General features: G+C 58.8%; 1 protein-coding gene and 1 pseudogene across 3 annotated transcripts in view; one reads left to right on the top strand and one right to left on the bottom strand.

Annotated features, from left to right (window-relative positions):
• The window catches only part of ADGRB1 (adhesion G protein-coupled receptor B1), a 53,670-nt gene extending 38,924 nt beyond the window's left edge, over positions 1-14,746 (top strand). For 2 of the 3 annotated variants that reach the window (XM_075549207.1, XM_075549208.1), the window contains exons 19-30: positions 889-991; positions 1,706-1,856; positions 2,509-2,578; positions 3,426-3,492; positions 4,074-4,159; positions 9,431-9,602; positions 10,453-10,548; positions 11,650-11,689; positions 12,385-13,088; positions 13,607-13,642; positions 13,759-13,860; positions 14,060-14,746. In XM_075549207.1, coding sequence (XP_075405322.1) covers positions 889-991; positions 1,706-1,856; positions 2,509-2,578; positions 3,426-3,492; positions 4,074-4,159; positions 9,431-9,602; positions 10,453-10,548; positions 11,650-11,689; positions 12,385-13,088; positions 13,607-13,642; positions 13,759-13,860; positions 14,060-14,257 — 1,825 coding nt within the window. In that variant the 3' untranslated portion in view covers positions 14,258-14,746. The remainder of the gene's footprint in view (positions 1-888; positions 992-1,705; positions 1,857-2,508; positions 2,579-3,425; positions 3,493-4,073; positions 4,160-9,430; positions 9,603-10,452; positions 10,549-11,649; positions 11,690-12,384; positions 13,089-13,606; positions 13,643-13,758; positions 13,861-14,059) is intronic. The other variant, XM_075549209.1, reaches the window with a different exon arrangement.
• A 6,748-nt stretch (positions 14,747-21,494) lies between these two features.
• LOC142448571 (glutathione peroxidase 1-like) lies at positions 21,495-22,218 on the bottom strand (annotated as a pseudogene).
• Between the last annotated feature and the right edge of the window lie 1,073 nt (positions 22,219-23,291).

Raw genomic sequence — 23,291 nt, 5'->3', positions numbered from 1 at the left:
GGGTATTAGAGGTGATGATGGTGGTGACAGGAGTATTAGAGGTGGTGATGGTGGTGATAGGGGTATTAGAGGTGATGATGGTGGTGATAGGGGTATTAGAGGTGGTGATGGTGGTGATAGGGTATTAGAGGTGATGATGGTGGTGATAGGGGTATTAGAGGTGGTGATGGTGGTGATAGGGGTATTAGAGGTGGTGATGGTGGTGATAGGGGTATTAGAGGTGGTGATGGTGGTGATAGAGGTATTAGAGGTGATGATGGTGGTGATAGGGGTATTAGAGGTGGTGATGGTGGTGATAGGGGTATTAGAGGTGGTGATGGTGGTGATAGGGGTATTAGAGGTGTTGATGGTGGTGATAGAGGTATTAGAGGTGGTGATGGTGGTGATAGAGGTATTAGTGGTGGTGATGGTGGTGATAGGGGTATTAGAGGTGTTGATGGTGGTGATAGAGGTATTAGAGGTGGTGATGGTGGTGATAGGGGTATTAGAGGTGATGATGGTGGTGATAGGGGTATTAGAGGTGATGATGGTGGTGATAGGGGTATTAGAGGTGATGATGGTGGTGATAGGGGTATTAGAGGTGATGATGGTGGTGACAGGAGTATTAGAGGTGGTGATGGTGGTGATAGGGGTATTAGAGGTGATGATGGTGGTGATAGGGGTATTAGAGGTGGTGATGGTGGTGATAGGGGTATTAGAGGTGGTGATGGTGGTGATAGGGTATTAGAGGTGATGATGGTGGTGACAGGAGTATTAGAGGTGGTGATGGTGGTGGCAGTGTCTGCAGGGAAGGGCTGGGTACCTGGTCTTGGGGCTGCCCACAAGACCCCAGTTTTTTCTTCTCAAGAGGTCCGTGGGCGCTGACTCTTGGCCACCCCCCTCAAACAGGTACATCCGCTCAGAGCGCTCCGTCATCCTCATCAACTTCTGCCTCTCCATCATCTCCTCCAACGCGCTCATCCTCATTGGGCAGACACAGACCCGGAACAAGGTAGGCCACCTTCTTCCCGGCCATACCTGTCCCAGCGTCCCCCATGGGCTGGCCCGGGACAGATCGGGGCTGTGGAGACTGGGGTACAGGGCCTAGGTCTGGGCGACTTTTGAGATCGGCCAGTCCCAGCTCCCGTAGCTGTCCACGGAGGCTGGGCTCAGCTTTGTCGCCTGCTCTTGGGATGGGAACACCGTCCCCAGGAGGGATAGGGGCTTGTGGGCTCTGTACCTGCCTGGCCACTGACTCCCGTGCCGTGAGCCGAACCCTCATGTCTGTCTTTGCCCTGCCGGGTCCCCCTGCCAGCCTTTGAATATGGCAAGATGTGGCATGCCCCTGTCGTGTCTCCTCAGGGTGTCCACCCCCATGCCCTCTATCCTGCTAGACCCTCCCCACTCTGCCCTCCCTGGACCCTCCCCTTTCCCCAGGGGCTGGACTTGGTGAACTCAGGATGTGACAGTCGGGATAAAGGCCTGGCTCAGACCTGACTGCGTGTCTGTGTTCCCATGGGTTTCTGCTGAGCGGGCTCCTCCTCAGCCTGACTGCAGGGACAGTTGGGGGAGGGAGGGGGCCTGCGTGGTCACCAGCGGCTCTCTCCCCATTGGCTGAAGGAAGTGCTGACCCCTCCCTGTGGGGACGTGGTCCTCCCCCACTGCAGGCACTGGGTGAGTGTGGGGCCCAGAGAACCTGCCTAGCCCCCCCCTATCTCCCCCCCAGGTGACGTGCACACTGGTGGCTGCCTTCCTACACTTCTTTTTCCTCTCCTCCTTCTGCTGGGTGCTCACTGAGGCCTGGCAGTCCTACATGGCCGTCACGGGCCGCCTCCGAAACCGCCTCGTCCGAAAGCGCTTCCTGTGCCTGGGTTGGGGTGAGCGGTCAGCACGTCCTGCTCCTCCAGGCCCCTGCCCCTCCCCTCCCCACTCCACACCAGATAAAGCACAGGCCCCATAGGGAGGGCAGATGACCAGTGACCCTGTCTTTAGGGGGAGGGTGTGGGCTGCTGCGGGCTCTATTGGAACCTCTGCCCACAGCATTTCAAACACCAGCTGGCTCACATGTGGTGGGCAGGTTTCAACAGAGCTTCCAGACTCAGACAGACTAGGAAGAAAGACCTGGTGATCTAGTTCTGAAGATCCATCCCTGGCAGCCCTCCGGGTCACCTGAGGCTTGTCAGGCATCGTGCTGGTGGACAGTCCCCAGGGTGGCAGGCACCCAAAACTCACCATGGCCAAACAGTGGACGGCAAAGGGGAGATGGCACAGGCTCCAACAGCACTGCCCCGGGTTGGACGTGGCCACCGTGAGGCAGAGCCCACAGCAATCCCATGGAATGTGGGGCCTGGGACTGAGGGCCCCACCTGACCAGCACCTCATGCGATTACCACTGAGGCACGCTGCCCCTAGCTCTGCAGGCCCTCCTCCTGACCCCCCCACCTTATTCCCTGGGGGTCACCTTCCAATTCGGGACTTGGAGGCCCCCTTCTGCAGGCTGGGCCTGACACCGGTCTCCCTGGCTTCCAGGACTGCCCGCGTTGGTGGTGGCCATCTCTGTGGGATTCACCAAAGCAAAAGGGTACAGCACCATGAACTAGTGAGTGTGTCCCCCATCCCCACCATTGCACCCACCCTGGGGCGTGGCCCAGAGGACGGGGCTGGGAAAGGCACCCAGGGGGCCCATGGGAAAGCTGAGGCTCTGAGAGGCAGGGCTCCCTGGGCTGCAGGGTGAGCCACAGCCTGCTGGTCCCTGCTTGGCAGCTTCCCCAAGGTTGAGGGCGAAAGGACCTGTGTCTTGGGCCAACCTGTGGCCCTCTCTGAGCCTCAGTTTCCCCACTGTGAGGTGTGAGAAGCAGACCGGACCCAGCAGGTGGGCAGTGCCCCCTGGCTCAGCCTCTGGTGCCAGGAGAGAGGGTGGGTGCTAAAGAACACAGAGCCAAGGGGCTGAGGTGGGAGTGGGGTGATTGGGCTGGGAGGGACAGAAAAGTAGGGAAAGAGGGGACTGAGGCCTGGATGGGGGTTGGGGAGAGGGGAGTGAGGAGTGGGGTGGGGGCAGCTGGTGCAGAGACTATTGAATCAGGACAGAGGCAGGAGGACACAGATGAGACTTGCAGCCTGCAGGGTAGGACTGAGGGGCTCTGGGTGCATGTCAGGGCAGTCTGGGTGGGGTTCTGAAGGGTCCCGTGAGTCTCTGTGGGTGGGAAACATGGGACCTGAAGGTCAGGCCTGGAGCGGAGGGGGGGACAGGTGTGGGGTTGTGGGCTGGGTTGAGGGGGCAGCCTCAACCAGGAATCAGGGAGACCAGGGGAACCTGCAGAGAGGCCAGGAGGAATGGGTGGGGAGGGGGAGGGGAGAGGCAAGTTCCCTGCAAGCACCCATGTGTGGGGGGGGGAGGGGGCACCCACTGACTAACCAGCCTGTCTCCCCGCGCCACCCCCCTGCAGCTGCTGGCTCTCTCTGGAGGGGGGCCTGCTGTATGCCTTTGTGGGACCCGCGGCCGCTGTCGTGCTGGTAGGTAGGAGACCCCCGCATTCCCCAATGGGTCCAGCCCTCTGGGTGCCCCTTGGGTGGCCCTGTCCCAGGGGCTCGGGCAGCGTTGAGGTGGCCTGTTCCCGGGAACAGGCGCTGGCTGTGAGCAGTCCCAGGGCAGAGCCCTTGAGGGGCTGTGAACAGCATTGCTGACCGCCAGGCCAGTGGCGGGCGGAGCGGCAGGTGCCTCAGGGCCAGGGTTGTGGGTCCCAGGTGGTGCCGCGGCCAGCCTAACTGCCAGCACCCCTTTCCCTCAGGGCCCCCCGACTCTCTCAGGGAGCAGGCAGACCCTCTGAGATGGGCAGGAGGCCCAAGGAGCTCCTGAGGACAGGGTTGTTCCTCTATCCCTGCACACTCACCTGCACCACCTGCAATCCCTCCTGGGGGGCGGTCCTGCTGCTCGGCACCTGGCGGGGGTCGGGGGACAGAGGCCACAGTACTGCTCACCCCAGTGCTCCATGGTCAGGGCCCAAACCTCCTGGCCTGAGTGGGCGGCCGTGGACGTGTGGGTCGGGCGGAGCCCGGGGCCACTGTGCTGACTGCTGCCCCACGCCCGCCGGCAGGTGAACATGGTCATCGGGATCCTGGTGTTCAACAGGCTGGTCTCCAAAGACGGCATCACCGACAAAAAGCTGAAGGAGCGGGCAGGGTAGGGCGGCAGCCCACACTGGGCCTCGGCCTCCCCACAGGCCCCGTTTGGTCCCCAGAGCCCACCCACAGACCCTGCCCTTCCAGGGGCCATGCCCAGCAGCATCTCATTCCCATGGTGCACTACCAGAGCAGGGCCCCTTGGCCTGGTGTCACTCAGGCCGAGCCACCCTTGTGCTTCGTGGCCTGAGTCCCCAAGGACAGCCCACTGTCAGAGTGACCTTCACCCTGGGCAGGGGGACAGGGGTGGGGCAGTCAGGCAGACTCCTCTTCCACCTTGAGAACAGGGGCGGAGTGGGGGCAGAGCAGAGCCCTGGGGTCACAGGGATGGGTGGGGGTGCTTAGGACTGGTTACCCCTAGGGGACAGCTGAGGTAACTCAGAAAGGGCAGGGCTCTCTGTCCTTCCGGCCCCTCTGGTGTTGGGGTGTGTGTGTGTGTGTGCGTGTGTGTGTGTGTGTGTGTGTGTCCTGGGGAGTGTCCCACGGGGCCTCCCCCCACCACCACCACATTCCTCCACCATCCCACCCCCACCTGTTATCGCTGTCTCTGTCTCTCTGTCTCTGGGCCCCCTGTGGGTTCCAGCCAAGCCAGCTGGGGGCATGGCATGCTCCTGAAGGACCTCACAGGGGCCTGGGTCCCGTTCCCCACCCCCACACTCCTTGCCCGGGCTCCTGGTCTGTGAAATGGGCATGGGCAGGTCCTTCTAAAGCTGCCCTGGGCCAGCAAGGTCCCTGGTCCACTATCACCCACGCACATTGCCTATGGGTGGGCCCTAACTGATAGCCTCTGCTTGCTTCTTGGGAAGGTGCTCCCCAGGATGCTGTCAGCACCACACCCTCCAGACCCGCCCCCGACAGGCTCATCGCCCCTCCTCCAGCCCCACCCCAGAGGCTGTCTGCAGTCCCACTGAGGTCCTAGAGAGAACTTGAGGATGGGTGCCAGGTCCAGGCAGGCAGCAGAGCCCCCTGGTGCTCCATCAAGGGGCAGCCCCTTGCCCATGTTGCCCCTGCCAGCTCACAGACCAGAATCCACCTTCCTTGAACCAGCCAGCAGCCAGACCCTGACCTTCAAGGACACAGCAGGTCCTGGGCAGGGGGTCTGTTCCTTGTGTGAACTTTCCTGTCTGGGACAGAGACCCTTCCCTGTGAGCAGAACCACATTGGCCAGCCTGTACCCCCCCACCCCCCCACCGTGGCCAGCCCACCCACCCAGCCAGGCCAGCCCTGCGCTGCACACGTCCCTCACATGCCCTCAGCTTCTCTGTGGCCAGAAGGGAGCACCCTAGCCCCCCTAGGGCCCTGCTGGGGCCTGCCCTGAGGCCAGGGCCCAAGGAGGGACTGACTGCCGGACTTCAGGGCGCTTCTACATCAGCACAGGCTTTCTTGTCTCAGTCTTTGATTTCACTTGCAGTCCGCTGCCCGAGCCCACCCCCGGGCGCACCCTCAAATGTACCAGGTGTGGAGTTCTCTCTGCGGCTGACGCCAGCGCCGACGCTACTAGTGACGCCATGTTAGTGCCCTCGCCCCCACCCCAACCCACCCCGGGCTCCTCCTCAGACACGCTGCCTGTGTGCTACCCCCTCCTTTCTTCTCCTCGGCTGCCCTGGACCCCAGCAGCCATGCCTGCCCCCTCCCCCAGGGCCTTCTTGCACAAAGGACGTGGGAGAGCGAGGAGGCCACTCAGCTGTGGTGGCACAGGATCAGGGCTGGCTTGCTGCATGGGCTCCAGAGTCACCCTGCCCAGCATATAGCAACCCCTGCCCTCCAGACCCATCCCAGGGGAAGCCTGGCCAGTGGGAGGGGCCCCAGGCGTATGTGCTCGTGGGAGTGTGCACACGTGCCAGTTCCAGCCTGTGAACTAGCACGAGTGTGTATGAGTGTGTGCACATGAGTGTGTGGAAGCCATACACATGTGCTCATGTGTTATCTGAGTATATGTGTGTATGAGTTCATGAGTGTGTGTGTGATTGTGCATGCATGTGTCATCATTTGCGTATGTGAGTGTATGAGCATTGTGTGTATGTGTTTTTGTGAGCATGGGTGAGTCTGTGTGAGCCTGGGAATATGTGTGTGTATGTGTGTGTGTGAGTCTGCGGGGGAGTGTCTGTGTGTGAGCATGTTTGTGTCTGTCTTTGTGAACACGTGTGGGTCTGTGTGTGACTGAGGAGGGTGTGAGCAGGTTCCCCACCTGGCTGATGCGCTGAATGCCTGGACATAGTGTTAGACTGAGTGGGGCAGGCCTGGCTCAGGTGGGAGGGGCCGTGGTAGGGGGAGGGTTGCCCCCAGGGCCTCCCTGAGCTCAGGGCCAAGGCAGCACCCAGAACCTCTGGGTGGTGCTAGGGCCTGAGGGTTGGAGCCTGGGAGAGGTGGGCTCCTGGGTGGGAGAGGGGGGTGCTGCTGAAGTGACTCGGGTTGTCAAGGGGCTTGAGGGCCAAGCCAGAATAAGGCCTGGGCCTCATGCCCTGCTTGTTCCCAACCGAATGTGCTTGTACGTGCCTGACCTCCTCGGGGAGTGGCTGTCAACAGTGCCCCCGAGTTACAGGGGGTGCTCCCTACCAGTCTGGGAAGCTGGGGTTAAAGTGCCAGTGGACTGTCCAAGAACGCCCGGACGCTCCTCTGCACGCCGGTCTCAGTGCCATCAGGACAGGGGCTTCCAAGGTGGTTAGATTCCAAGGGGATTAGATTCCAGGCAGGTTAGCATAGGTCATGGCAGCTGTTCCGGGACTCCCACAGGGTGGTTGTCATGGCGTTTCTTGGCACAGGGCAATCCTGGGGGCTTAGTACGAAGGTTGAGAGAATGGGAACCTGCTAGGGAGAAATGGGCCTGAAAGCTGCACCCCAGAGTTTCCCATCCACACAACACACCTGTGCCTCTCCCAGGGCTGCACAGCTGTGTCTTGGGAAATCTTGTCCCACCCAACCTGAGCCCCGATCTTGCCCCCCTTGGGTGTTTTCGTTTCCACACTCTTCTCAGGCGCTCGATGTGACTGACTCCCGGAAGCCCAAGTCAAAGAATGCAGCGTTCTGTAAGGGTCAGAGAGATGGGCCCCCTCGAGCAGAAAGTCTGTCCTCTAAAACAGTAGTTTCTCTTTTGACTATTTTGGTTTTGTAAAAGTGTTGATGATGTAATACTTTTTTATATAACTAGTCCTCGCATAGCTCACCCAGACACACCTGACCTCTTTAAACACCCTGGGTCAGCCTGCTTTCTCCCCTCTGACTGGCCACACATCTGTTGAGCATTGGGTTTAGTTGGGGTCTCCGATTGGGTTGAGCCCAAGGTGCTGGCTGCGTATCAATCATCTTGCTTTGTCTGCTGGGCTTCCCACCAATCCCCAAGCCACCCCCACCCAACGCCCCTTACTTTACCAAAATCACAATCCAAGACTCTCCCTTCTGCTCCCCACAAAATCACATATTTCAGTGGGCCTGGAACCCCACCACGGACCAAATCGGAAGGAATGACCTCAAATGCTCACCACTGGCTATGGGCTGATTCACCCGCCAGCCTTCCTGGCAGCTCAGGCTCCCGCAGTCCTTTCCCAGCTCTCTCTCTCTCTCTCTCTCTCTCTCTCTCTCTCTCTCTCTCTCTCTCTCTCTCTCTCTCTCTCTCTCTCTCTCTGCGGCCCAGACATGCCCTGCGGTGACCACACAGCACTCACAGACCACCCTCACAGTAGGTAGCTTATTAAGAAGCAGGATGCCCCAGAGGCTCAGAAAAGAGGGAGGTGGAACAAGTCACCCTCCCTCTGTGACAGACAGCCTCACTCTTTAGGGTTCTAGCCTTCTGCCAGGGGGGGTGACATCGCTCCTGTAGGTTTTCTCTCCTCTCTGCCTGCTCCTCTCAGCCTCCCAGATGTCTGGGAAGTCTCGTAGGTCTGGGCACAAACCCCTCATCAATTCAAGGCATCGCCTACCCACGAACTGGCCAATCCCCTCCAGGCAGGCCCCGGACACTTCATCTGCACAGTAAGCCGCAGCTCATCCCATTGCAGACCCTGGGGCCCAGTCCCAGGGCCAGACACGGGACCCAACCACCACAGTGGTTTCCAGCCCAGCCAGGAATTGCAAAGGGGCCAAACCCTAGGCAAAGGGGCCAAACGCCGGGACTAGAAACTTTGGGCAAGAGTAATTCCTGGGAGTTTAGGGCCACAGTCTCAAAGCCACACACAGGAAGTGAGTTGCCACCTGGGCTGAAGCCTGAGTGGGGGTTTATGGAGCTGCCTGGGTGGACCCTACGTGCAGACGGTGAGCCTGAGAGCTGGTCAGCGGGTTCAGAGCACCCCGCAAGAGTTGCTGGAGGAAATGGGCATGGTTGGGTGGGGCCTTGCAGTTAGAGATGGAGGAGGGGGGCACCTGGCTGTGCCCAAGTAGGGATAGGGATGGGGACAGGACTGGGGTGGGCCCGCGGGTCCAGGAAATGGGCATGCCTTCTGAGCTTGGGGATCCCTGTCCCTGCAAAAGCCCCGGCCCTCACAACCCTGGTGCCTATCTCCTGCTGCCCTTGGCCCTATCCCCTCACCCCCGTCTGGACTTCTGGGGAGGCTAGTGGGGTGGTCCAGAGTCCCCCACCCCTCAATGACAATGCTGTAAGCAGCTACCCCCAGGTGCCATGGCCAGGGGTGGCCAGGCCACAGACCACCAGGGCCCCTTGCTGTGGGCAGAGGGTGGCATGGACCCTCCTGTCATGACATCATGTGCCAGAGCAGAGAGGGCTGGGTGCAGGGGGCGAGCCTGCCCAGGGTGCTCCTGGAGGGCTTCTTGGAGGAGGTGCTGGGTAGGAGGCACAGGGCATGGGCCGTCAAGAGGAACCCCATCCTTGCTCCGTTTCTGTCTGCTCTGCGTCTCCACCCTGATTCCTGTCTGCCATCTGTCTGTGTCTGTCAGCCTGTCTGCCCCCTGCTGCCTCTCTCGGGCTTTCCCGTCTCCCTCTCTCCTTCCAGGGCCAGTGCTTGGCTGCCCTGCCAGCTCCCAAAAGGCCACCTTGGACTGCAGCTGGGCCTGGACCACTGCTTGGGGGCCTGAGGGGTGTCTGATCGGGACCACCTGTGCCGCCTGGACAGTCAGGAAATGGGGGCTCCTCCAAGAGCCCCCCATCCTACCAGCCCACTGGGAACCCTTGAGCTGGTGGGGGTGCAGAGGGCCCCTCCCTGGGAGAGGAGGCAGTGAGGCTGGGAATGTGGTTCTGGAAGAGTGAGGGGGCAAGAGTGGAGAGTGCAGGGGAGCAGGGCCCTCCAGAGGAAGCCCTGACCCTTGCGGCCGCTGTCCCCAGGGCCTCACTGTGGAGCTCGTGCGTGGTGCTGCCGCTGCTGGCGCTGACCTGGATGTCCGCCGTCCTCGCCGTCACCGACCGCCGCTCCGCCCTCTTCCAGATCCTCTTCGCAGTCTTCGACTCACTGGAGGGCTTCGTCATCGTCATGGTGCACTGCGTCCTGCGCAGAGAGGTGGGCAGGGCAGCCGCAGGGAGGGGTCACTGGGTTGCCGGAGGGGCGCCCCTACCGCAGCATGGCTCCTTGGAGGCGCGTTCCAGCCCCGCCATGGGATCCAGGTGGATCCTACGTGTGTCAAGAGCATCCAAGGATTCTCAGGGGCTGCTCTGTCGGAAATGAAGGGCTAGGCCGTTTTTCGGGGTGCCTCTAGGCGGATTCAAATCTCCGACTTCAGGTGAGCAGCGAGCTCGTTAGCCACCTGCAGCAGCCGGGCTTGCTCCCGAGGGCTGAGCGTGACACAGGCACAGCCTGGCTGCTCCCAGACAATATGCTCAGGAACTGCCCGTTGGCAGTGGCTCCCTAAGTGGCGGGTGCATTCAGTCCACCACCTCGTGGCCCAGGTCTGCCACGCCCTGAGGGCACCACCTAGCCCAGTTGGACACGGCAGGACCCTGAGGGGAGCCCACAGAGGCAAGGGGCTGTCGGGAAGGGTGACAAAGGGGAACCCCCTCAGCCTGCCCCTGTGCCCGCAGATGCCCAGCTCCACTTCCTTTACGGAGCCCAGCCAACATACAGAGGGTTGAGTTGTGTCCCCAAAGGTGCGGTCACGCCTGTTTTAGGCTCTGGTCCCCTTCCGGAGATCGTGGGGGTACAACTACCCGAGTGTGAGAGCTCGTGCCTCTGGCCCTGGCACAGGACCCTCCCGATAGACGGCCGCACGTGCTGTAGGGCCTGGAGACGCACACAGGGGGTGGCTGTCTTCTGATGGGACCCAGGCACCCCGGGCAGCATCAGCCATGCATGGGGGATGTTGCTGGCCAGGCCGCATGGATGCTGAGTGAGACTGACCGTCCTGCTCTGCCAGGTCCAGGAGGCTGTCAAGTGCCGCATGGTGGACCGGCAGGAGGAGGGAAATGGCGACTCAGGGGGCTCCTTCCAGAACGGCCATGCCCAGCTGATGGTAGGACCCCACCCACCAGGCGCTGTTCGCCTGCAGCCCCCAGGGGCCCCAGCTGCAGAGACTGGCCCAGGGACATCCGTTGGGAAGGGGCCCAGTTGGCAGGTCTGCAGCACTGGTGGCCCATGGGCTCCTCAGTCACCCAGCTCCCTGTGTCTGCTAGCTTCTGCCCTGCCAGCCTCCACACGCCCACATCCCTCAGGGCCTGCTCTGCCCCGGCTCAGCTACCTCCACGGAGCAACGGACAGCAGTGGGGGCCGTGCAGTCTGTCACACTGCCCCCTCCATGGACTCCTAAGCTGATTCTGTGGTGTCTGCTGGCCCCCAAGGGCCTGGACTCCTCCAGGCAGGGGCTTGGTGAATGGCAGTGGCCCTGGGGGAGGTTGAATGATTGGCCTCATCCCAGTGTCCACTCCTTCAAGAAGCCTCAGGGGCTCTGTTTCTCCCCAGAGGAAGCCAGAGGAAGCTGATGGGGAGAGGTTTGGCCTCCTGGGCCTCAGCTTCTGCCTCCACCTGGGCCTCTCCTGGGCCTGCCATTGACTCCTGGGAAGAGTCCATAGCTGCTGATGACTGGGCCCACTGCTGTGTGATGGATGGGATGCCCGGAAAGGAGCACTGGGAGGGGGTAGGGGTGTCTGTGTCTGAGCCCCACCTGCTTCTCCCTGGTGGGGTCCTCACTGTTGCACGGGTCACAGTGGCCCCAGGGCTCTGCTGAGGGTGGCCTGGGGCAGTTGGCCTTGATAGGGTGCCAGCTGTCCTGCCCCACTGGTTCTTGGGCCCCAGCAGAGTCCTCCCTTATACCTGAAGCCGGGAGCCAGGCTACTAGGGGGATGCCTGCACTCCCCAGCTGACTAGTCCACAAAGCCCTTGGAGGCAAAGCACACATGCACGTGCACACACACATGTGTGCACACACATACACCCAGGGGCAGGAGACAGCAATATCCCGTCGAGTTGACCTGCCCATGGGCACCACGGACCTGCTGTGAGCAGCTGACTCTTGTGTGATCATGCCACGTAGCCCCTGCACCTCAGCATGCCCCCCGCAGAGCCCCCAAGTGGGACCCTACTAGGCCCGCCCTGACAGCCTATCTCTGTTTTGCAGACCGACTTTGAGAAGGATGTGGATCTGGCCTGTAGATCAGGTGAGCGCCTGACAGGTGAGAGCGACAGGTGGCCCTGCCGGGCCCACCTGCTTCTTTCTTTTTTCTCTGTGCATCCGTCTGTCCCCATCCCACCTGGTCCCCACATCCCACATGGACAGAGGGAGGTGACACAGGCCAGCCTGGTACCCTCTCCTCCAACACGTCCCCAAAGGGACATCCCAGATTGCTGCCCCAGTCTTCCCCACCTCCCATCCCATGTCCCCCACCCCCTCTGCCTCTCCACCATGTCCTACAGGGGAACCCTCACTCCCCCTTGCCCCCCACCTGTCCCAGGCATCTGTGTTGTCTCCATCTGTTCATGGTCTCCTTCCCGGGTGGGGGGTGGGGGCAGGGCAGACAGACTGGGTGAGGGCACCAGTGGGAGCTGGAAAACCCACTGAAAGACCCTGGCTGAGCATCTTAGAAGCAAAGGCTGAAAGGGAATCAATCGTTTGCCCAAGAAAAGGAAGTCCCACACACACAGTGAGAGGAGCCCCTCCCCCAGTGAGAGGCCCCATGTCACAGCTTTGTGTGGAGAGACAGGCATCCATCTGCCAGGGGGCAAAGGGGACATGTGCCCACACCACCAGTGGTATCGGTGTCACAGAGCAGGACCTAGGGGTATCCGGAAGCAGCAGCACAGGGCCAGGAGGGGACTGTCCCCTGCTGAGCCTGGCCTCCCACCCACCCCCCAGTGCTGAACAAGGACATCGCGGCCTGCCGCACAGCCACCATCACGGGCACCCTGAAGCGGCCGTCCCAGCCAGCGGAGGAAGAGAAGCTGAAGCTGGCCCATGTGCCCACACCCCCCTCCAACTTCAACAGCCTCCCGGCCAACGTGTCCAAACTGTACCTGCACTGCTCGCCCCACGGCCCCGGCGGTGGGGCGCTGCCCACCTTCCCCAACCACTCGTTGACGCTCAAGAAGGACAAGGCGGGCAAGGCCTCCTTCATTGGTGACGGCGACATCTTCAAGAAGCTGGACTCAGAGCTGAGTCGGGCCCAGGAGAAGGCCCTGGACGCCAGCTATGTGATCCTGCCCACAGCCACGCTGCGGCCCAAGGCCAAGGAGGAACCCAAGTACAGCGTCCACCTGGACCAGATGCCCCAGACGCGGCTCATCCACCTCAACATGGCCCCGGACGCCGGCTTTGCCACCCGCAGCCCGCCTGCCCGAGAACCGCCCAGCGGACCCCCGGAGGCACCCCCTGCCCAGCCCCCTCCACCCCCGCCCCCTCCCCCCCCACCTCCTCAACCGCCCCTGCCCCCACCACCCACTCTAGAGTCGGCGCCCCCCAGCCTGGGTGAGTCCGGGGAGCCAGCAGCCCACGCGGGGCCCAGCACGGGCACCATGACTAAGAACGGGACTGTGGCTGCTTTGTCCGTGAGCTCCTTAGAGGTGAGAGGCCGTGGGCCACCAGGAGTGTGTGTGAGTGTGTGTGTGTGTGAGTGTGAATATGTGTGTGTGTGTGAATGTGTGAGTGTGTGTGTGTGGTTGGGGGGCAAGGGAGCAAGTGACCTGTCCCCACACTTCTCTGGGCAGTTGCCCACCGAGAGCAGAGACTGGGTGCGGGGCTTCTGAGAACCTGTGCACACCTGGCCCGCCCCAGTGCCCTAATTCCTAGCCTCCTCTCCCAACAAGAAGCTCACTTGGTCCCCCAAAGCCTGGGCTGAGCCCCATTTCAGAGGTGCCAAGCACCCCCAGGCTGTTCTGGGATTGCAGGGTGGCCCTGGCAGCGTCCTGGGCCGGTCCTCGAGGCACAGAGGCCATGGTTCAGGTTGTCAGGCACAGGGGGTGGGGAGTGCCTTGCCCAGCCGCCTGGACAGTTGTCCCCTGTGGCCTGGGCCAGGAGGGTAGGCGAGGGGGCGTACTGGGGGTTGTGGGGAGCTGGTTGCCAACGTGCCCCTTCTCCACAGCGGCGGAAATCGCGCTATGCAGAGCTGGACTTCGAGGTGCGTGGGGACGCACGGTGTCCTGGGGCGGGGCTGCAGGCGAGTCTGGCGGGCTTGCCGGGATGGGGGCGAAGGGGCGGGGTCGCGTGAGGGACTCGCCGCCCCCTCCCCTGCAGAAAATCATGCACACCCGGAAGCGGCACCAGGACATGTTTCAGGACCTGAACCGGAAGTTGCAGCACGCAGAGAAGGACAAGGAGGTGCTGGGCGCCGACAAGGTGGGCGGTGCCGGGTGGCGGGAGGGTCCGGTGCCGTCCACCCCTACTACCCTCCTGCGGAGGCTCGGCCCTCGCCTCGGGACCCCTGGGGGAGGGCGGGCCGCGCAGGGGCGCCCCGGGGAACGTGGGTGGCGGGACCGCAGGGGGGCCGCCAGCTGACCGGCCCCCGCTCCCCTGGACCCCGGCGCGCGGCCCGCAGCCCGAGAAGCAGCCGACGCCCAACAAGCGGCCGTGGGAGAGCCTGCGCAAGGCGCACGGGACGCCCGCCTGGGCCAAGAGGGAGCTGGAGCCGCCGGCGCCCTCGCCGCTGGAGCTGCGCGGCGTGGAGTGGGAGAAGACGGGCGCCACCATCCCGCTGGTGGCCCAGGACAGCGTGGACCTGCAGACCGAGGTCTGAGGGCGGCCGCGGGACCACCGCAGCGATGCTCCCCCGCCCCAGGGCGGGCACACGCGCTCGGCCCGGCCCGCGCGGCTCCGGGGCGCTCGGGCGCCGGCCAGGCTCGGCCGGCCGGGCGCAGGGACCAGAGCCGGGCGAGGACAGGAGGAAGCCCCGGGCCCTCGGAGTCGGCCCCGCGGGCGGCCGGCCGGGCGGCGGGGCGCGAACTGTGGACAGGCCAGGCGCCCGCCGAGCCGCCGCCGCCGCCGGCCTCAGCGGAGGATCAGCCTGCTCGCCCGGCCGGCCTGGCTCCGTTTTTTAGACACCCCTGGGAAGCAGCCAGCCCCACTCCCTTCCAAGGCCCTGGGCGCCCCCAGGCCCAGGCCAGAGCACAGCCCTCTCTGCGCGCCGCCCCTGGGGTGGGGCTCATTCGGCGCCCACGCCGCGGGGCGGGGCGGGGCGGGCATCTATTTTTCTCTCCTTTCCTTTTCTTCAATAAAAAGAACTAAAAACCCACCTCCTCTCTCCGCGTGACCTTCCTTTCTCTGCAAGCCCGACCCCGGCCGGCCAGTGGGCACTGCAGCCCCAGCCGTGCCCCAGTGCCCCTTGGACCCCCAGGTCCAGCAGTCAGAACCTGGTGTCGCAGCCCACGCTGCCCTTGCCCTGCTGTGTCCATCAGAGGGTGCCCGAGACCTCCCTCCAGGGAGTGTGGCTGAGTCAGCATGCAGCGGGTTATACATAAATATGTATCTGAAGCACCAAAAATAAATTATCCACAGGGATCCAGAGGGAGCTGGGAACCTCAAACCTGGGGTGCCACCTCAAGGCAGCAGGTTCCACCCAAGGGCTCAACCTCAGGCCTGGGCCTGGGAAGATGCTGCCCCACCCTCTCCATGCAGACCCCTACCCTCTGTCATGGTTTTGCAATATTGCCACCCCCATCCTCCCTGTCACTCACTCTTCATCACCCCAACCCTGCCATCCCTGTTCACCCCAATGCTGTCACCTCTCTCCCAGCACCACCCCAACCACCAATGCCTTCACTCTCATCCTCTAGCGCCCTATACCATCACCCCGTCTCCATCCACCCCATTCTCCACCACCAGGTTCCTCACAGCCCCAGTCCCTCCGTGCCCCGTCCCCCACACCCGCCAACATTCCCGAGCAGGCTGGGCAACGAGGTTGGTGAACTCCGATGCTGACAGGCTTGGGTCTCAGGTGTCCTCTGTCCACCACTGGACACTTTCTCTTTCTGGACTTTGGTGGGCCCCTCTGGCCCATGGCAGGAGATAGTCTGGGAGAGATTACCTGGGGCACAGGTGTAGTAAGTGAAGAGCCACCCCTCCTGGGCCCCTCCCTGCCATGTCCACACCTCATTTTCCCCCTTCCCCCCACAAACACACCTCTGGCCCTCCGGGCCCTGAGACCACTGTTGAAAGAACACGCCCACACTTCTGTTCTGCAGTGGGAACGCCGGCTCCTGCACCTCCCCTGTGTGTCCAGCAGAGGGCAGGCCGAACCACCAGATAGCTCCCGAGTGGGCATCTGCCAGGCTGAGTATGGAGGGTGGGTGGGGGTGCTAGGAGCCTCAGTCTGCAGTGGTGAGCTGTGTGCAGCTGGGCCTATGCTGGGTCCTTCAAACCACTGACCCCAGGGTGAGCTGGCTGGGGATCCCAGGCACAGAGGCTCCAGAGAGGAGGAGCGGGGGACCTCCAGACCTTGTGGCCCCCACCCCTGGGACTCAAACAGAAAACAATGCCCTGCTGGAGAAAGGAGGCCCACCTGGTCAGGTGCCCCAGTCCTCACAGCCCTGCACTCAGTTTCCCAGACTGTTTCCTCCAGGTGGACTGTGTGTCATGGCCCTACCAGTGTCCCCCTTACTGTCCCAAAGCAGGTCGAGAAGGCAAAGATGCTAAGTCCCTGCTGCCTTCTGTGTGAGTGACAGGAGTGTCCAAGTGGCCTCAGGTGGCCCCATGTGGCTACAGTGATGCAAACAAGTGTGAAAGGTCAGGAGTGACTACAGTGGACATGGGGTGCGTCCACATGCACGTGTGGCTGCGAAGGTGCACATAGGTGATTACTGGATACCGAGTGACCGCAGGTGAGGCCACGGCTGTGAGGGACTGAGGGACTGAGTGACCACATTAAGTGGGCAGGTGGTGAGAGGACCACAGAAAGGACGTGTGCCCATCACAGCCACTGTAAGCATCATGAAAAGCCCTCCCTGGGGGCCAACACAGGACAGAACCCGCACCTGGTGACAGCACGCAGCCCCAAATTATAACTCTTGTAGTTAGCAGCTCAAAGCGTAACCACTACGCAACCAGGGATCCAGATTATAACTCTTGACTCCTGGAGAAACCGAGACAGATGTGTGAGATTTGGCAGCAAATGGAAACCCCAAGGCAGCTTATGAGTGATTTGACTCATGCCATGTGCATGTTCGTCGGTCACCACAGGGCCACAGGGCCACAGTGACAGTGACCGTGGCTTTGAAGGGGCAAGCTGGTCTCACCTGTGACGGCGAATGCACTTGATTACAGTGCCACCGTGGACGTGAACTGAAATCGCACTTCTGCATTACTGAAGTCAGTGAGATTCTGAATTTAACCTCATCTGGCCCTAAGGACTTGAACGGAAGGCCTGTGGACTATGGGCCCGTCTGCGTCCTCTGGCTGCTAAGGACGGCTGCGGTGACCAGGTAACCAAGGTGCAGAAAGCCAGGAGGCTATGCCGGGCGTGGTGAGGAGCTCGGGGCTGGGGCTGTCCAGCCGAGTCCGTTGAGGGTTCTCCACTGTCCTGTGTAGCGAGTGCCCTGGAACAGCTCCCAGTCCACCCCCCACCCACCCACCTCTCATACACCGTAGCAGGACAACTGAAACAAAGCAAAGTGATCAGAAAAGCAAGAGGGCCCAGGCCAGATCATCACCCAGCCCACATGCTGCGAACAAGAGGGCAGCACGCTGAGCACTGTGACGGGTGTCAGGAGGGAGGACGTGAGCAGGGTCAGAGCTCAGTGAGTGACCAGGTTCAGGGTTGTGAGTGTGTTAGTCTGGGTAGACTATAGAAACAAATTCATAAACACACATATGTGTATAAGAAAGAGCTTTATGTACAAGAGCAGTTGAATATTGAGAAAACATCCCAGCCCAGTCCAGATCAAGTCCATAAGTCCAATGTTAGTCCATACGTCTAACACTAGTCCATAAATTCCTCTTGAGACTCACGCAGCACAAGCAATGACGCCAAAAGTAGAAAAATCACAGGCCAGCGGGTGGGAAGTCTTGTGGATCCAGTGGCATTGTAAGCATCTCAGTGCTGGCAGGGGTCTCCACGTGGTTTCTCCAGCTCAGGGCACTGGGATAGTTCCATGTGTCTTGTCAGCTGCAATGTCTCCCCGGGTGTGAGCTGAGAGAGAGTGTCTCCCGCCTCCAAGGAGGAAATACAGGAGTTCCCAGAATCCTCAGGGGAAGGCCATGCCCACACCAAGACCTCCTTGGCTAGACAATGATTGACAGGCTAGACTCCACCCCTACACTCTTAATCCTCAGATTGACACCAGATGATGTAGCAACCACAGCGAGTGACCCACATCAGGGTCAGTGTGTGACCAGGGTCAGTGTTTGCTGAGTGAGCAGGACCAGGGCTCGGTGCAGGGAAGGATTACCCAATAAGCAAGGTTAGCTTGTGCGTAAGCACCAACAACACAGAGCAGAGGCCTGTGGGTGCCGAGCAGACATCCCCAAGGGGAAAAGCACCCTCTTGAGGCAGCAGAGGCGCAGTGAAAACGAGGAAGGGCCTCACGGGACGGATGGACCCAGGGCCGCAACCGTGGCCTCAGACCAGTGGTGGGGTCCAAATAATTCAACAACCGGTTCACTGCCCCAGGGACCGTGGTAAGCATCCTTTTTAAAAGGTTGCTTATTATTTCATATCATGAATACTTAAATGAAAACAATAAGAGAGATACACAAAACTAGATTGGTATAAGAAAAGGTTTTTTAATATTAATAAAAATTACTAAATGATACCTGACCCCCCCAATAAAACAAAATCAAAACTGTCATTTATTGTGGTAACAATTGTACATTTCTCCTTGACATGATTGAAATATGGAATGGTATATGTATGAAGCCCCAACTTAAAAAAACTGTAATTTAAAGTATTTCCATATTGCTTCTTAATGGATATCCTCACTTGCCATATTCTTTGCTTTTATCTGAACACCATTGGCTGTGTGATTTATCTTTAACCCCTGTCGGAGTGGGATCCTGGTCCTTCTTAAAGGTAGCCCCCCCCCCCATCAATCAATCAATAGATAGATAAATAAGTGAAAGTAGGCCCATCAGTGCGTTGGGCGGACTAGAAACAGGCAAAGGCGTCTCTGGACACACTGTGTTCAACTTTGAAAAGCCCTCCTGCTCTGTTGCAGTTGCAGCAGCTGCTCTGACCGTCCTTGTAGCTCTTTGAACACTTGGAGGAATTGTGTATTTCACCTACAACATCCTGCGGGCATTTGGGGCGGAACACCACGCAGAAACGAACGGCAGCGTGCTGCCCTCTGGCGGGTTGGCATCTTTCCCCCTTTCTATGTTTGCTTGCTGCCGTCACTTCCACACGCGCTGGCTGCCCAGCACCCTCCTGAGAGAGAACCTGGTTCCAAGTGCCATTTTTTTTTTTACATTTTATTAGGGGCTCATACAACTCTTATCACAATCCATACATATACATACATCAATTGTATAAAGCACTTCTGTACATTCTTTGCCCTAATCATTTTCAAACATTTGCTCTCCACTTAAGCCCTTTGCATCAGGTCCTCTTTTTTTTGCCCCTCTCTCCCCGTTCCCCCCTCCCTCATGTGCCCTTGATAATTTATAGATTGTTATTTTGTCATATCTTTCCCTATCCGGAGTCTCCCTTTCCCCCCTTCTCTGTTGTCCGTCTCCCAGGTCACATGTAGATCCTTGTAATCAGTTCCCCCTTTCCAACCCACTCACCCTCTACTCTCCCAGTATTGCCCCTCACACCCCTGGTCCTGAAGGTATCATCCACCCTGGATTCCCTGTGCCTCCAGCTCCTATTTGCATCAGTGTACAACCTCTGCTCTATCCAGACTTGCAAGGTAGAATTCGGATCATGGTAGTTGGGGGGAGGAAGCATCCAGGATCTGGGGGATAGCTGTATTCTTGATCAGTGCTACATCACACCCTGACTGACTCATCTCCTCCCCTAAACCCCTCTGTGAGAGGATCTCCAGTGGCCGACAAATGGGCTTTGGGTCTCCACTCTGCACTTCCCCCTTCATTCACTATGGTATTTTTTTTTTTGCATGATGCCTTATACCTGGTCCCTTTGGCACCTCATGATCGCACAGGCTGGTGTGCTTTTTCCATGTGAGCTTTGTTGCTTCTGAGCTAGATGGCCGCTTGTTTATCTTCAAGCCTTTAAGACCCCAGACACTATCTCTTTTGATAGCCGGGCACCATCAGCTTTCTTCACCACATTTACTTGTTCACCTGCTTTGGCTTCAGCAGTTGTGTCGGGAGGGTGAGCATCGTAGAATGCCAATTTAATAAAAGAAAGTATTCATGCATTGAGGGAGTGCTTGAGTAGAGGCCCAAGGTCCTTCCGCCACCTTCATACTAAACCTATAAATATAGACACATAGATCTATTTCCCCATCCTCATATATATATTTGCATGTACATGTCTTTGTCTAGACCTCTGTAAATGCCCTTTGACTCCTAGCTCTTTCCTCCATCTCCCTTGACTTTCCTCCTGCCCTACTACCATGCTCCGTCCCCACCTGGGTTACAGCTATACCTCTTCTTTATGTAACCTTACCCTTGATCATTCCCCACCAGGCCTGCAACTCCCCCTTCACCACCATTTTGGGTCCCATGTTGTTCCCTTGTCCCTGTGTTTGTTAACACCACTTCCTTACCCCCCCCCACCTCCCCCTATCCCAAGTCCCCCCGGAACTGTCGGTCCCGTTGTTTTTCTCCAGATAGTTCACCAGCCTGTCTTATTTAGACAGACCTGTGGAGACACTAACATGCACAAAAACAAGACAGAGGAAAACAAAGCAACACTATACAACCAGACAACAAAACAACAACAACAAACCACCGACAAAGAACAAAACAAAGCACATCAAGAAAGAAAAGCTTGTAGTTAGCTCAAGGATCATTTGTTGGCCCTTAGGAGTGTTTTCCAGTCCAGTCTGTTAGGGCACCACGCCCTGGCCCCAAAGTCCACTTTCAGCATTCCCTGGGGACCTTGCCACTCCATTCCCTTGCTGTTCCGCTGCACTCCCACAGTGATTTGCCTCGGTGTGGTGGGATCAGGTCAGGTGCAATTCCCACACTGTGTCTCCGGTGCTGTCCCCTGTATCGCCCTTAGTCACTGAGGGGCATCATGTCTCATAGTAGGGCCAGCCATGTTGTTCTCTCTGTGGACTGGCTGCTCTACTCAGGAACATCATCATCACGGCCTGGTGGGCCAGGCTGTGCTCCACTCTCTCCTCCTGCCCCTTCATCTTCTCCCGTGTGCTCTGATCAGATATGTCCATCTCCCGGAGCTGCAGAGTCAATGTCGTCCTTTGAAACAAATTCTTTTGGGGGGAGGGGCAGGAATCCACTTAATTTTTGGTGCTGGGGCCAGCCTCCCAGACCTCTCTACTGGTTCCCTACTCCACGCAGGGATATTGCATTCACACCTTGCGGCACTGGGTTGAAGTCTGGCCCCACTTTCCCTGTGGAGATATAAACAATACCCTCCCCTTGGGTGGGTTAGTGCCCCATGACCCCACTACCCTTTTCTTCCTTATATTCATCCTTTTATTTTTCTTTCCCCACCTCCTCCACCGTTGTCTACCATGTGCATCCCTGGTTTTGGTCTGGTCTCTGCCATACTACACAGTCTTCACTCCAAAAATGTTTGTACACAGTAGCTTTTTCCCTCTTCCCCTTTTGCATTTTTTTTAATACTTACCTCAGCGGGCGGCTCATGTTGTACTTGTCCTTTTGTGCCTGTCTTACTTCGCTTAGCATGATTTCCTCCAGTTCTTCCCATGCCGCAATGTGCCTCATATGTTCCTCACTGCTTTTTAGTGATGCGTAGTACTCCACTGTATGTGCACACCACAGTTTTTGTTTTTGTTTTTTTCCTTACACACGGAACGATTTTATTTGGTCTGGGAGGGGAGGCTGGGACGGGCAGGGCTAGTGCCCACCTGCGGGGACTTTCCCGGACATCAGGTGTTCCTCCATTCGGGTTTAGAAGAAACACCCTCATTGATGAAGTCCCCACGCAAGGCAGGCACGGTAGTGCATGCCAGGCAGCCTGCGGGAGGGTGGTGCGCCCTAGGCACTGCGGGGGGCGGGAGGCCCTTGGAGAGCAGGGCCTGGAGGTCGGGCTCGAGGTCGATGGTGGGGAAGCGGCGGCTGTACCTGCGCACAGGCACACCATCGCGGCCCACCAGGAACTTCTCGAAGTTCCAGGAGATGTCCTTGCGGCACACAGGCGACCAGGTGATAAGCTTGGGGTCGGTCATGAGAGAGGTGGCATTTTCGCTGGGCGCTGGCAGGGCGTCCCAGAGGAAGGCAAAGAGCGGGTGTGCATTGGCGCCCTTCACCTCGCACTTCTCAAACAGGCAGAAGTTGGGCTCGAACCCGCCTCCAGGTCAGCCGTGCTTGAGAGAATTCAGAATCTCTTCATTCTTGGCGTTCTCCTGATGCCCAAACTGGTTGCACGGGAAACCTAGCACGACCGGGCCCCGGGGGCCGACGCGCTGCTGCAGGTCGTTCATCTGGGTGTAGTCCCGGACCGTGGTGCCTCAGAGCGACACCACTGTTTTCGATGAGCAGCACCTGGCCCTGCAGCGAGGCCAGGCTCACGGGCTGCCCACCGGCCAGCGGGCGCGCGGGGAAGGCGTACATGGAGCACGCGGCGGCCGCCGTGAGTGGAGCGGCACACATGACGCCGGGACCGGAGGCACGAGAGAGATGGACGAGGTCGGCAAGAAGAACGAGTATACCACAGTTTTTTTAATCCACTCGTCAGTTGATGGAAATTTGGGTTGCTTCCAGCTCCTTGCAATTGTGAACTGTGCCGCAGTGAACATTGGAGCACAGATGTCTGGCCTTGGTTTGTTTCTTGCCTTTTCTGGGTATATGCCCAGTAGGGGGATTGCTGGGTCATATGGTAGCTCTATTTCCATCTGTTTTAGGCATCGCCAGATCGATTTCCATAGTGGCTGTACATACTTACAGGCCCACCAGCAGTGGATGAGAGTTCCTGTCTCCCCACAGCCCCTCCAACACTTGTTGCTTTCTGATTTTTTTGAATTGGGCTACCTTTGAGGGTGTCAGGTGGTACCTCATTGTTTTCTTTAATTTGCATTTCTCTTATGGCTAAAGATTGGGAACATTTTCTCATGTTTGTTGGCCATTCAGATGTCTGCCCCTGTGAAACTTCTGTTCAAGTCCTTTGCCCACCTTTCAAGTGGGCTATTGGTTTTTTTCTTTTTGGAAGCTAGCAGAGTATTGTAGATTTTAGTAATAAGGCCTTTGTCTGATGTGTCATTGCTAAAGATTTTTTCCCAGTCTGTGGACTCTCTTATTACTCTCTTGGTGAATTCTTTCGATGTACAGAAGTGTTTTATCTTCAGTATATCCCATTTGTCGATTTGTGCCTCCTCTGTGTGTGTCCTTCCCTATTTCTGATAGCCTGTGTAGTCCCTGTGCCAAAGTTCTCAAGTTGGTCCCAATTCCCTTATTGATGGCCCTTATAGTTTGGGGTTTAACTTCATGGTCTGTGATCCACCTTGAGTTTATTCTTGTGCATGGAGTGAGATAAGGGTCTTGCTTCATTTTTCTGCATGCTAATATCCACTTTTTCCAGCACCACTTGTTAAAGAGGGCATCGGCTTCCCATTTGATATTTTTGGGGCCCTTATCCAAGATCAGCTGTCTGTATGCTGATGCTTTTATTTCTGGGTTTTCAGTTCCTTTCCATTGGTCTGAGTATCTGTCATTGTACCAATACCATG

This window comes from Tenrec ecaudatus, chromosome 5, assembly GCF_050624435.1.
Source record: "Tenrec ecaudatus isolate mTenEca1 chromosome 5, mTenEca1.hap1, whole genome shotgun sequence".
NCBI lineage: Eukaryota > Metazoa > Chordata > Mammalia > Afrosoricida > Tenrecidae > Tenrec > Tenrec ecaudatus.
This window is presented reverse-complemented; position numbering and strand designations above follow the sequence as displayed.